The 14,516-nt window shown below is 53.5% G+C and overlaps 2 protein-coding genes across 2 annotated transcripts, besides 1 other annotated feature; both read left to right on the forward strand.

The window, feature by feature from the left end:
* Positions 1-1,913: 1,913 nt before the first annotated feature.
* PODANS_5_1070 (uncharacterized protein) lies at positions 1,914-10,489 on the forward strand (the record flags this gene model as incomplete). The annotated part of the gene is made up of 3 exons (XM_001904195.1): positions 1,914-4,868; positions 4,927-6,074; positions 6,127-10,489. 3 exons carry the CDS (start codon positions 1,914-1,916, stop codon positions 10,487-10,489), a joined length of 8,466 nt encoding a protein of 2,821 aa, XP_001904230.1.
* Positions 10,490-12,098: 1,609 nt separating this feature from the next.
* PODANS_5_1060 (uncharacterized protein) lies at positions 12,099-13,499 on the forward strand (the record flags this gene model as incomplete). Its single annotated transcript, XM_001904196.1, has 5 exons — positions 12,099-12,290; positions 12,370-12,656; positions 12,707-13,139; positions 13,195-13,279; positions 13,339-13,499. The coding sequence occupies 5 exons, from the start codon at positions 12,099-12,101 to the stop codon at positions 13,497-13,499; spliced, it is 1,158 nt and encodes a 385-aa protein (XP_001904231.1).
* A 530-nt stretch (positions 13,500-14,029) lies between these two features.
* Positions 14,030-14,114, reverse strand: a tRNA (tRNA-Arg).
* Between the last annotated feature and the right edge of the window lie 402 nt (positions 14,115-14,516).

Below are 14,516 nucleotides of genomic sequence, written 5' to 3' on the forward strand. Positions count from 1 at the left end.
AACAAGGATGGAGCCGAGGATGAGAGGTAGTAACGGGTTAAGTAAGTAGAAATCTTGAGCGATAAGCTTGAGCTGTTGAGCTTGCTGATGCAGACAATGGAAAGCTTCAATTGGCAATCCAGGATCTCACCTGAGGCTGCGGTTGCAGAAGACAGGGAGGGATGCTTTGCAAAATGCAAGACTGACGCTGAAAAGCATTGTGCTAGTGTGGAATCTAATTTGGTGTTGGTGTTGGTTGGGTCTCGCCAGGAGCCTACAGTCCATGAGAAGAACCAACATGATGAACACCGGAAATATTCTTGTGATGAGGAGATTTAAGAACTTCTCCAAAAAAAACTGGTCCGTGCTGTGTGGTTGGAATATGTGGAGTAAGCCAATTCAGGCTTGGTGGGGTTTGATCTTGCGTGCCGCAGAACCCCTCTGTTTTCCTCGATTCTTTGCTGCCTACACCATGTCACAAGAAATCCATTGCCAGCTTCCTCTTTCAACCTGGTGCCGACATTTTGCCCACAAAGATACGAACGACAGAGAAACATCAACGAGAAATGCTATTTGTACCACCGTCAGCCTGCATCACGAGTCGGTCCGCGTCCCTATGCTTCAGCCCTAAACGATGCTCTGGGTGGCCAGATGCCATCCGATAAAGAGCTGGTTCGATAAACCCTTCCCACCAAGGACAACTGGCTGGGCTCGTACACTGGCACGGGAAGCTTACCGCATACATAAAACCAAGATTTGATGGCAATGGGTGTTGGGATGGCACCACCACCATGGAAACACCATCTCGAGGCTCCGAACTGCCGCCAGCCGCGGGCGCTAAATGCACCCCTTCTTGGCAGGTCAGCGTGCGCTAATTGACTAACCTCTCTAGGGCGTTGGATTTTGCCGTTGCGCCAACACTCGAGACATGAAGACCACCACGATTGAGATGCGTCAATCTTCCCCGCGATGCAACTGATTGCCAAAATCGCTGAGGTCCTACACAAGCCAGATCGGCTTACACATAATGCACCCCTTCAGCACTCTCAGCAGGCGATTCCGGTGTTTTATTCGAACCGGCTTGCGAAGGTCCGTCGCAGGATGTTGCTGTTTGGGGGCGCTCCGGGGGCGGCCCAGCAAAATTGAGCACCAAGGCCGTCGTGATACCTATCTCTTGTGTGTCGGTCCTCTCCGGCCCCGGCCGCGAGACAGTGGTCCTATGATTCTCTTCAGACACCTTCAACATCACCGCCCCCCGTTATCTCAATGGCAATGCACCCATCTAGCTCCGTGCATGCACTCTCTTGGTGTGCCGGCTTCCAGCCCGGATCTGGCGATCGCCCAAAGGGGGTCATGTAGCCCAGAGGCTGAGCTCAGCATGCCCCCGTCGTGATTGGGCTGCTTGTCCTGATGACGGGGAAGGTCGCAAGGCTCCCTGGCACGCCCACCGTGGTGCTCAGTTTCGTCCCCTGCGGCATCCATCGTCGCTGTGCCAAGGTTGCAACAAGCGGCGCGGTTGTGTGGTGCTCTCCAGACCACAGCCCACACGTACGCAAGCTTTCAGCAGCAAAAATCATTTCACACATGCGACTCTGCGGCCAACGTCGCCGATACATCTCGACCACACTCACGTCTCCCTCTCTCGCCTTGTGCTTGCCTGCCTGCTTGCTTGCTTGCTTGCTTGTTGCTTGCTGGTCTTTTCGCTCCTCCCCCGCCTTCCCGCAGCTCTCTCCGACCCCAGGCTGCCATCCCGATACCCGAAAGAGGTGTTGCTGATGTGCAACCAAACCACTTCGAGAGCGTCAAGCCAACCTCCTGCTGTGCCCCATGCGGCCCAGCGCCTGACGACCCTCCAACTCTTCTCCTTTGTTTGAGATACCCATTTGCCGCTTTCTCTGTCCGTGTTTATACCGTCCCAGGCGCTGCTTGTCAGCATGGCCTCCCCCCAGAGGTTTGCCCCTCCGCGCATCGATGCCTCGACTTCCTGGTTAATGCTCGAAGACGAACCCCTCGAAGCGCGTTTGCTCAGCGTGGTTGCTCAGGTCTTGGGAATCGACACGGCAACACTGCGGATACAGGCCTCCTTCAGAGAGTTGGGAGGTGACGAACAGAGCGCCTCTGCGCTAAGACAGGCTTGCCTGGATGCTGGGATGGATATTGCTGTGGACGACATTCTTCGATGTTCGACCCTCGCCGAGTTACAGACATGCATAACGCCATGCACCACGCCAGCGCGAAACATCGACAATGAACTCGACGATGCCCCATTTTTTGCCCTTCCTGACGTCGACAGCCACAACAATATTATGGCGCAAGATGATGGCGGGGCTCATTCGCGCAAGCCAAGCCAGGCGAGCCAGGCCAGTTCGGTGACAGTGGGGAAGCAGAGAACGGAACTCGAACAAGCGCTTGGGATACAACCAGAGATTGGGAGGATGGCCACGGTAAGGCCAAAAGCTGGGTTGTTGGAGGGCAAGCTGGTGGCTCTTCTCACCCTCGCTTCCATGCAGAAAGAGAAGACAGATTCCTCGCCGATCGACCTCATTCCACAGTCACACGCCCTCTTTGCCGGTACCCAGGTTGCCAACTTACGGCAAGCAGCCGAGTCGACTCTGGAGCCCGACGCCGTGCCAGACTTGTGGATTGTGTTGGACGGAATGCCCATGACAGACTCTGGCGACGTGGACGAGAGACGGTTGCGAACATGGGCCCAGAACATCAATGAGGATGTCCACCACCAGGCTCTCAGCTTGGAGCTTCAAGAAACATTGCAAGCCCCAGAATCGGGCATGGAAAAGACACTGCAGAGGCTGGTCAGCAAAATACTGGATGTCCCACAGAGTCAGATTGGCGTCAATTTCTCCTTCTCGCAATTGGGCGGGGATGAGATGACAGCTATGGAACTCGCTGCTCGATGCAAACATGAGTCCATATATATCCACGCTTCCGAAGCCCTCGGATCAACAACACTGTCCGAGTTGGCAGCCATTGCAGCAACCCGGGGCGGGCTGGCTCACAAATGGGATGAGGAGACATCGGACGTTTTTGATCTATCACCAATGCAGCACTTGTACTTCCAGACCTCGATGGGCGGTGATCTCAAGCGGAGAGTTGGCATTGAAGGGAGCTACCGCTACAACCAGAGCTTCCTCTTGCGGTTCAAGAAACACTTCAACTTTGTCGATATCTCCGCCGCGGTCGAGGCAATCGTTGGGCACCACCCCATGCTCCGCGCGCGCTTCGGCCGGGGATTGCATGGGTGGGTGCAAAGGGCGCTGCCCGAGGTGCCGGGCTCATACACGATATCTCAAAACACCATCCGATCCGAGAAGGAAGCCGAGGAAATTATCGCCAAGACGCAAATATCCATCAACGTCGAGACAGGACCGGTGTTTGCAGTTGACTGCTTCACAACCCAGGATGAGCAGCAGTGGATTTACTTGGCCGCCCACCACCTTGCGGTCGATGTTCCATCCTGGCGCACCATTATCCATGATTTGGACGAGCTCCTCGTGAACGGTAGTCTGCTGTCACAAAGGTCAATGCCATTCCACAAGTGGGTTGACATGCAGAAAGCTGACGCCAGTGGCCCGGACCCAAGGGAGCTGCTCCCCTTCCCAGTCCAACCCGGCGATTATGCCTATTGGGGCCTCCAAGATGCCGCCAACACATATGGCGATGCTGTCGAGGTCGGCTTCTCGCTTAGCCACGAACTTACCTCGATACTCCAAACGTCATGCAACCAAGTATTCCAGACAGATTCCGTTGACATTTACCTTGCCGCCCTCATGCTGTCTTTCGCCCAGACCTTCCACGACCGATCTGTGCCAGCCATTTGGAACCAAGAGCACGGGAGAGACCCCCTAAACCCTGATGTCGATATCTCCGAGACAGTGGGGTGGGTCAGTTCCCTTTGCCCCATTGGCCAAAAGGTCGAGAGCGGGGACGACTTCATCACGGTTCTTCGCCACCTGAAAGATACAAGAAGAAATATTCCAGGACGAGGGGTACAGTACTTTGGGTCGCGCTTCTACCACTACAACAAGGCCGATATCGTCGCTAACGACTGGCCATTTGAGATCATATTTCGTTACGCCGGTTCTATGCAGCATCTGGAAAGGGATGATGGCGTCCTAGAGCAACTTCCGATTCCCGGCCGGTCACTGGGCTCAAGAACCTCCGATATTGGAGCCGACGTGGGCCGCATTGCAATTTTTGAGGTTGACGCTGTGGTCGATCAAGGGATGGCGAGGGTGAAATTTCTCTACAGCAAACATTCCACAGACCAGACTCGGATATCACAGTGGATACACAACTACGAGCATCTGTTGCTGGAGGCTATTGGACGACTCAGGTACCACCCGCAGGAACTGACCTTGACCGACGTGCCGCATCTAGATGTTACATATGAGGGCTTGCAAACGTTTAACAAGGAACGGCTCTTGACACTCAACCTTCCCAGCGTCCGCGATGTCGAGACCATTTACCCAGTCACCGCTGTCCAGCAGAGCATCCTGATCAGCCAGGCCTTGAGACCCGATACGTGCTATGTTCATGCAATTTACGAGTTTGCGTCCCCTAATGGTGACCCCATCGATATTTCGAGGATATGCACAGCCTGGCAACAAGTCACCATGAGACATGCGGCACTGAGGACCGTGTTTACCGAGAGCGTCAGCGAAACAGGCCTCTGGGACAAGGTGATACTGCGCCGAGCGTCTCCTGAAATGTTATTCATCGACACAGCGCCCGCTGAAGATCCAGTGTACGAGCTCAGCAACCTCCCTAACCTCCGACCTTCAGATAGCAAACCTCTCCACAGGCTGACAGTCTGCAAGGCGCCCACAAGGACTTTGGTGAAGCTGGATATCAGCACTGCTCTTTGTGATGTGAGTTTGGGCACCCATTCAAGTGCCGGCCATGGCCTGATACTGACCCGGTCAACAGTCCATCAGCATTCACCTTCTGCTTCATGACTTGCGACGAGTGTACGCCACCGAGAGGGCCATCATGGAACCAGAGCAGTTTCAATATCCCGATTACCTTTTTTTCCTCAAAAATGTCCGGCAAGAAAGCAGTCTCAAATACTGGCGTGAGAAACTGACTGGGGTCACCCCCTGCATGTTTCCGCGGCTCACTGTTCTTCCTGAAGAGCAGAAGTTTGTTAACGCTGGTCTGGAGCTTGACATCACTTCGTACGAGTTGGCCAACTTCACTCGGACTCACAAGATTTCTGCCGCTGCAGTACTTCGTCTCGCTTGGGGACTGCTCCTACGGTGCTTTACAGGCTCCAATCAAGTTTGCTTTGGCTTCCAAACAGCTGGGCGTGACGAGGCAAATGTTGGAATGAGACACGCAGTGGGGTCCTTCGCGAACACAGTTGCCTGCACCTTCGAACTTTTAACATATGGCCCGGTGATTCACGCCCTTCAAAAGGTTGAGGAGGAGCTCCAGGCGACCCTGCTTCATCAGAATTTCACCATGGCTGAGTTGCAACATGCCATGGGCGCCAAGGGTGGTGAGCGTTTATATAACTCTTGTTTAACTTTCACAGAAGAACCGGCTGGGTTGAACAGCAAGTTTACGACAAGAACGAGCTTCGAGTTGAAACCGATAACACTGCAGCAGACATTCGACACAGATGTCGTCGTAAATACACGATTCACTGGCGGAAAGCTGTTTGTCGATATTGGTCAACGAATCATGTCACCAGAGCAGTCGATCAACGTTGCCAGCACCTTTGGCAAGGCCATCCGGGCTATTTTGGCAACACCCAACAGCTCAATCGGCCTCGTTGACCTCTTCACCGACAGAGACCTCGCCCAAATCCTGGCTTGGGATGCCGAATCTCCCCAGTTAACCGAGACACTCACTGACACGGTTGTGCATGAGTTGATCTCGAGGCAGGCGGAGATGCAGCCCTCATCGCAGGCCATATGTTCCTGGGATGGCTCATACACATATCTGCAACTGGAGGAAGAGGCGACCAAGCTCGCTCATCACTTGGTGGATGCAGGGGTTGGGCCTCATTCCGTGGTTCCTGTGGTGATGGACAAATGCAAGCTTGCTCCTGTCGCTATGCTGGCCGTCCTCAAGTGAGTTTCTTGCATCCTGATCCACTGACTTTCATCTTGCTAACGCTCTTAGGGCCGGTGCTGCATTCGTTCCCGTGGATTCGCTCGAGCTTGGTATCATCCAGCCGATTTTTGAACGGCTCACCAACTCGAGGGTTGCTGTTTCGTCTGAACTTGCGGCCCCTGTTCTCAGCAACCTTTTTGATCAAGTAGTTGTCGTTACCTCTGAGCTCATGGGGGCAATTCCAGATAACCTAGGATCGCTGACCTCGATGGCCGCCCCGACAGACGCTGCCTGTGTCCTTTTCGTTCCTACATCAACCAGCGAGGCCCGGGGGGTCACCTTCAGCCACTCTGCCCTGGCTACCGCTTTGGTTGGCCAAGGCCCTGCTGCTCGAATCACACCACTCAGTCGCGTCATGCAGCTATCGTCCTTCAATGTCGACATTTGTATTACCGAGATTTTCACAACGCTGGTCTATGGCGCTTGTGTTTGCATACCATCGGCTGCTGAGAAGCTACAGGATTTTGGTGCGGCCGTCAACCGCATGCAGGTCAACTGGAGTTACATGACGCCTCTGCTGTCGAGGAAACTGGATCCGACCCTTCTGCCTTCTCTCAAAGTTGTTTGTTTCCGGACACGAAGCCTCGACGATGACACGTACAACATTTGGCATGGGAAGGTCAACGTCGTGCTGGCCTATGGGCCACAGGACTGTTGTCCTCTCGGGATTGCCTTCCTCGAAGCCATGGGAACACATCATCTACGCAGCATCGGGCGACCTTTCAGCGGAAACCTCCTCATTGTTAACCCAGAAGACCACAAGAAGCGTGTTCCGGTTGGTGCTGTTGGAGAGCTTGTTGTGGAGGGACCAACGCTGGGCTTCTCCTACCCAAACAGGGAATCCACTGTGAGCCCGATGTCGCCCCTCGGAACTACCGGAGGCAAGGCCCGCTACTTCAAGACTGGTCACCGCGCCAGATACACCGAGGGTGGTCTTATGGAGTTTATCTCTAGTCAGAGGGAGGATATTGACCTTGACGGCAAAACGATCAACGTTACAGAGATCGAGCAGTATCTTCGACGTTGCCTGGGTCGCGGCATGGACGTTATCGTGGATATTGTGGCATTCCGAGGACCGAAATCCGACACCATTTTAGCTGCATTTGTGGAGTTTGGTGATCGCATTGAGGTGGATGAAAGCCTTAGCTCGCTGAGCCCTGCCACCCAGGAGCAGTTGACTACGGTGAAGCAGCTGGTTCAGGCTGGACTGGAGAACCGACCGCCCCCATGCATGCTGCCCTCGGTCTTCATACCCGTCAAGCATCTCCCGGTCACGCCGTCTCTCAAGGTCAACCGACGACGTCTACAGAAAATGATCACTGGGATGACCAAAGAGGAACTGTTCAGCATTTGCGCCTTCTCTACCGAAGCGAGACTGGCCATGCTGAAGCCACTGCCACCGACAGAAAGTGAGGAGAAAATGAGATTGTTGTGGGCAAGGGTTTTGGGCATGGAAGATTCCAAGATCACGGCTTTGGATACCTTCTTTGGACTTGGAGGCGATGTGATCATGGCTGGGCAACTAGTAGCCGCTTGCCGCCGCGAGGGCATTTCACTTTCGATCGCCAAAGTACTTCAAAATGCCACCTTGGCTGAACTCAGCAAGACCGTTGCGGAGACTGCAAGTCCTCAGAGCCTACCCGTTCCGCAAGCACCCACCTCTCCGCCACCACCGGTTCCCACAGCATCAAATTCGCCTGCGCCACCACCAACCCCCAGCCAAACCCCGGTTCCCAACCCTTCACCAACTGCCCAATCATCGAACGCTATCAAGGAAGTCTTCATTGAGAAGGTTATTGCGCCCAAGATTGGAGTGGACCCAAGCTCGATTGCCGATGCAGCCGAAGCCTCGTCTGTTCAGATCAGGTACATTGAGACGGGTATGCTGCGTGGACGATCCAACATCAATTACTTGACGTTCAACTTCATCGGCGCGGTGGACTCCAAGAAGTTGGAAACAGCCTGCAAAACCTTGATCAGCATTCATCCAATTCTACGCACTGTATTTGTCCCATATAATCGTCGAGTGTACCAGGCTGTTCTCAAGAATCCCGACATCGAGTTCCGTCGTCATTACTGCCCGACCTGGAGGCTTGCCACCATGTTGGAGAAGATTGTCAAAAAGGACCAGTCCTCTGGCACCAAGTTTGAAACACCAATGACAAAATTCATGTTTTTGGACGGGAGCAAGCAGTCGGTTCTAATTCTGAGGCTCACCAAGGCTCAATATGATGACTTGTCCGTGGCCTTGTTGGTCAAGGACCTCAAGCGACTTTACGATGGATCTCAACCGGCACCCAAAAGGCCAAGTTATTGCGATTTCCTGCGGACTGCCCAGCTCTCCATGGCCCAAGGCCCGGGTGCGGAGGAGTACTGGCGAGCGTTACTAGAGGGCGCTGTGATGACACAGGTTGTTGCCCATTCTCAGCCCTACCAGATGTCTACCCACGTCAAGACAATTCGAAACCCCATGCTGTCTCTGGGACCCCTTTCAAGTCTCGGTATCTCATTCGAGACAGTCCTCAAGGCAGCTTGGGGTATGACGCTTGCCAAGCTCTCGGCAACGTCCGATGTCGTTTTTGGAGAACTGATCGATGGGCGACATGTGCGGCTACCTGGGAATGTATCTGTTGCTGGTGTGATGGGCCCCACCGTCAATACGATCCCCATTCGTATTCAGTTTCCCGACGCCTCATTGACGCCCATGAGTTTGCTTCAATACGTCCAAGCCCAGCACGGTGCCGGCGTGCCATTTGAGAACCTCGGGACTCTTTTTCTGATCGAAAAGTGCACACCATGGCCATACTGGACACGTTTCAGCACGGTTGTTCGACATCAGTATGAGGATACCGCCATCCTGCCCAATGAGCCCAAGTCATTTCATCTTGGTGCAGCGTCATGCAAATTCACCATCAACGAGTCCAGAGCCCAGGACATTCCAGATCTCTTTGTGAGATCCGTGGTTCGACCCCCTGGCCGAGTTGAAATATCCATTTCGTACTGCTCTGAGCGGATCCCGGAAGCGTTTGCCGACCACGCTCTCCGCATGCTGGCAACCAACATCACCATGCTCACCAATGCCAACCTCACGCAAGAGCTGATACCACAGGGGTATCAGTACCGCAATATGATGAGGCGAATTCCCCTGACACCGAGCGAGTCAGCTTCTAGCCAGAGCTCGGAAGCCGACAGCTTGAATCTGATCAACTCCCTCAGCCAAGAACAGATCACGCTCATTAGGACGGCGGTTTCCAATACATGGTCGACGATTTTGAATCCTCTTGCGCTCGGAGTGCCGGAGGATCAGGTACACAATGCCTCATTTTACGATCTCTGGGGCAGTCTGATCCCGGCGTCGCAAATGATGCAGCAGTTGAACCGGGAGCTTCCCAAAGCCAACATCCCAGGCGCCGATGCCAATCTCAAGGTCACGATGGAAGAGATTATTGAGAACGCCACCATGCTCAAGCAGTTTGAAGTCATCGCGTCCAAGGTGAAGCCGCTAGGAAATAAAGATGCAGCAAGGAAGGAGAAGTCAAGGGAGACCACCCGGGTGGGCACCGATACCCCCAAACTCTCGGGTTTGCAACAGAAGCGAAAGCCAAGCATGAACAACTTGGCCGCCCCAGCGAGCTCGAGCTCCCTTGGATCACGCATCCGCCGTCTGGCGAGCACCGTGGGCCGTACTAACTCGCCGCCCATTGCCAGACCACAGACGGCAACCTCTCCCCCACCGGTTACGCCAACAACCCCAGTTGCCATCGGATTGGCATCTGCCATGGTGGCGGACATGTCACCGCTTGCGCCCAAGCTCGTCGGGAGTCTGTCTCCAAGCATGGCAAGCACACCTACCATGCGCAATGGCGCCAGCAGCGCGGCTGGTGTACCAAATTCTGCGCCCCAGCTGCCAAGCCTGCCGCTATTTGAATCCATCGCCGAAGAATCAGAAGCTGCCAGCGACAACACGCTCAAGCCAGCCGCATGGAGGAAAGCGAGTCCACTGCTCCCAGGCAGTTCAGCCGACAGCATGACGACGGGGAGTTCAGCCAGCAGCCACCACAGCGGTGAAGGGCTGGGGCTGATGGCTAGGATTGACGAGCACGACACGGAGGAGGACACCATTGTTGCCACAAATAACCAAATCCGCACTGGAGCCAATACACCTATGATCACAGAGGAGATTATTGCTGGTGAAGCCGAGGATGTGGCCAGCCCGCTTGCAGCGCCGCCTACTACGACGCCCAAGACGGGGAGCACCAGGTATTTTTCTACGACATCAAGTGGGCAGGCTGAATCAACAGCGGGCGTGAGGGAAGCAAAAGAAAGGAGTAAATTGTGGGGGAAGACGGGGATGTCACCTGTTGTTGGGTAGAGAAAAGTCATGCCGTGTTTCTTTTGTTGGTGCGGGTGAAAGGGATTTGGGATGGCCGGTGCATTGGATGGAATTGGGATACCCTGGGTGCCTTGATCATGGACTGTTCTTCTATGTGTTGTTGTTGTTGTTTGAGTCACTGCCTCTATTGTCAATGTTTGTGTTGGTTTATACATTGCATATCTTACACCGATTTTGTCTGTTTAATATTTTTATTATCATAGTCCTAGTCCTCAGCGAACTGGACAATGTTTTGATATTTCGAGCATTTGGACAAAGCCGCCGTGTATGGAACCCCGGTTACGACCGAGGGACACATCATGGCAATGTTTTCCAGGCCGGTGATGTGATATTTGTTGCTCTCGGTGTTTTCTGGGGGGCTCTAGCAAGGTCTTATGTAGCACTGCATGACCTTCCGCAATAGGGTTCAAAGAGGAAGGCAGACGGGGGGGATGGACGGAGCGATTCGGTGCGGTCTGTCGGTGTGGGGGTGATGCAGCCAACTGTCCGGATTCTTGCTCTCTCCTTGGTGTTGGTGTGTTCTTTTAGGAGAGAAGAGGGGGTGGCGCTTTCTGCTTTGGGGGCTGGTCGGAGTCAGCTAATTAGTATCGGATATGCACTTCAATTATGAAAGACAGGTTTTCCTGGAGGAGGAACTCGAGTTCGGGTTCGGGAGAATGTGTGGGTAAAACTTTTCTCTTTTACATGAAGGATTTCGGTTCGAAGTGGAAATCGGTGGATGAACGCAACGTGGTGGTTTACCTTACCTTACCTTGCTGTCGCTGCATAGTGGCGCCATTCCTACTGCAGATAGTTCTCCGGGGGCCACCAATCGGGTTCGGAGCCCTGGGGGATGCTGCAGAGGGATGCGACTGTGACTTCTTCAGCGGTTTGTCAGTGCACCACCAGAGAAAGAAATCCGCAGCTCGCCGGGTGTAAAGGATTTCGGGGTTTGGCGGGGACTGGGCTAGCTGAGCTGCGTGGATAGAAGACGAGTAACGATTGTCAAGCCATTGATGTTTTCCTCTCTCGTTTTTCTCATTGAAGATTCGCGATTCATAAGCATTCCCAATTGAATGGATCGTCAGCCGGGAACGAACAAAGAAGATCATGGGGTAGCACGGCACGACACAACACCCTTTCCATTCCCAGCAGCTTGGGCCGCGCTAACCCCCTTCCAGAACCTGCCCTCGCCCATGCGTCTTTTTCCTCTCTCTCTCTGCAGGACAGCAATGAAATAGTTTGCTGTCAAACCCTGGACACCGGGTGGGCGGTGTGGTGCTGTTGGTTCAACCGTCCAAGAAAACCCACGACGGACGGAACCCTCCCGGGCCAATTTTCCCCAGCTGTGGTACTTCTTGTTCCCCGTCCCCCCCGCGTTCTTGACTTTTGTCCCAATTCCTTTTCGCCCCAACTTCTCCCACGAACAGCACACTTGTTGGGTGCTCCACATTGCGCGCCCGCGTGTTCTTTGTGTCTCAACGTCTAGACCACAGGGCCAAGACAAACGGCTTCACTTGTCACGGACTTTTTGCTTTTGAGCTGAGTGAAAGTGGGGGATTGATTGATCGACAGAAACCATTTTGGCTCCCGCGACCGATTTTCCACGATGGCCTCCACCGACGACGCTCCACCTGTCACCACCACCGCAAAATCGGCGCCATCACCACCAGCTGCTTCCCCATCCCCGGCGCCGGAGGGGAAATTGTCGGGGAAGAGCTCACCCAAATCTGGGGCGGGTTCGCCGAGGAATTTGGATGATGCGCTTGATCCGCTGAATGGGGAGCACTGGACTCAGCACGTATCTTTCCCCCTTATAAACACCCTACTTGTTTCAAAGCGCGCGGGACTAATGAGGTTTTTGGGGGGGGGAGGAATAGCCCGTTGAAGACGACAGCGACTCGGTCCTTGACAGCATTCTGAGTTCCACCGCGAGCCTGTCCTCGAGTATATTTGAATACCGCAACATCAACGGCCGGACGTTCCACAGCGACAAGACCAACGCCGAGTACTGGGGCCCGAACGATGACAAGCAGCTGCAGAGCCAGGATATCATTCACCACTGCCTGACGCTTGTGCTGGAGGGGAGGTTGTATCTGGCGCCGATTGACGCGGGGAAGATTAGCAAGGTTTTGGACGTGGGCACTGGAGGGGGCTTGTGGGCCATGTTTGTTTTTCTCTTCCCCCTTTTTCTTTCTCCGGTGCTGATGATGGCAGTGACTTTGCGGACCTGCACCCCAACCTGGAGGTGACGGGGACGGACATCTCCCCTGTGCAACCCTCGTGGGTGCCCCCCAATGTGAGATTCGAGATCGAGGACGCGACGCTGCCGTGGACGTTCAGGGAAAATTCCTTTGACTTTGTGCACATGAGGTATTTGTTCGGCTCGATTCCGGACTGGGATGCGATTTTTGAGCAGGCTTATGCGGCGACGAAGCCGGGGGGGTGGATTGAGAGTTTTGAGGCGGATGCAAATCTGTACTCGGAAGATGGGACGGTGACGGAGGACTCGCCGATGGGGACGTGGACCAAAGTTTTCAAGGAGGCCAAGAAGAAGTTTGGGAGGACGTTTTTCCCTATTGAGGAGGACGTGCAGAGGAGAGGCATTGAGAAGGCTGGGTTTGTTAACATAACTGTGAAGGATATCAAGGTGAGTTCTGTTTAGGAGGTGTACGGCGGATGTAGGCTGACCTTGATGGCAACAGGTGCCGATGACGGGATTCCCGAAGGACCCGAAGCTGAAGGAGATTGGGCAGTATAGTCATTTGGCTATTGAGCAGGACTTGGAAGGTTCGTTTGCTACCCACCATGCCTGATGAAACGAAAACCAGAAACTAACAAGATAACAGGCATGGTGCTCTACATTTTTGGAGAAGTCATGGGCTGGTCCGTGGTGGAGATCCACGCTTTCCTGGCTCACTTCCGTAAGCAGATGAGAAACAAGAACTGCCATCCCTTGTTTCCGATCAGGATTGTGTACGCCCAGAAGCCAGAGAAGAAGAAGGACTGAGCAGAGATCAAGAGTTTGCGATGGATGATGGATAAGTGAGAAAAAGTGGTGGTGGTGGTGGATACGATGACATATATCTTACTTTCATTTCTTGTTCATAGCGTAAATTGGAAATAAGTCTGACATGTAAAACCTCTTTGATACTTCAGGAACTATCTTGTCACCTAAAGGGCTGTGGAACTTTGGTGCAATGCAATGTGTCTCCATGGCAACACAGGTGTGGGATCCACAAAAGGGGCTATTGCTTTCTCCACACTTTGGCAACATCCAACCCAGCCTTGATGAATGAGCAACCCAATCTTGAAACACACGTCTCCAATATGACGATGATAAGCGCGAGGGGTATGACAGTGGTAGCTGCAGAAATTGAGGGTTGGGTGGATGGCAGCCGAGAAGAACCATTTTAAGTTACCTAATGTGATGTGTTCGGAGGACAGGGGGATTGTTTTGCTGGACTTCTGTAAACTCCGGTAGAAAGGAGATTTGTGGATTCCAAATTTGTCGCAAGGGGGAAGGTGCTAAAAAATATTCGACCAGCATGGGACTCGAACCCACAACCTCGGCTTTGCAATCCCTTAGTAGGAGAGCCACACGCTACCATTGCGCCAACTGGCCGCTTATCAGTGGGAATCCAACAAGGGCGAGTGTCTATAAAACTGCTTCTCAGTCAGTCGTGTAATCGCATCTCCATAGATCTCACCGGCCCATGGCCTCGATTTATCTTAAGATCATCACAATATAGCTCACCGCTCATCTTATAAAATACACCAGAACCGCCACATCGTATCAGCCGCCTTTCACCCAATAGGGCCCCGAGAAGATAGGTTTTGTTTGACAGATGAAACTATCGAGAACTCACAGTCCCATGTTAGAAGAAATGCTCGGACAATAGACAGCAAAAGCTAAGACTCTAGATACCAAAAGCTCAGCAGTCCACCACATTGTCACCCACCCCGACATCACTGAAAGGCAAACATAATGTGCCAGTCGATCTTCAAGTCCAAGTTGTCCAGGCAC

Source organism: Podospora anserina, chromosome 5 (genome assembly GCF_000226545.1).
Source record: "Podospora anserina S mat+ genomic DNA chromosome 5, supercontig 1".
NCBI lineage: Eukaryota > Fungi > Ascomycota > Sordariomycetes > Sordariales > Podosporaceae > Podospora > Podospora anserina.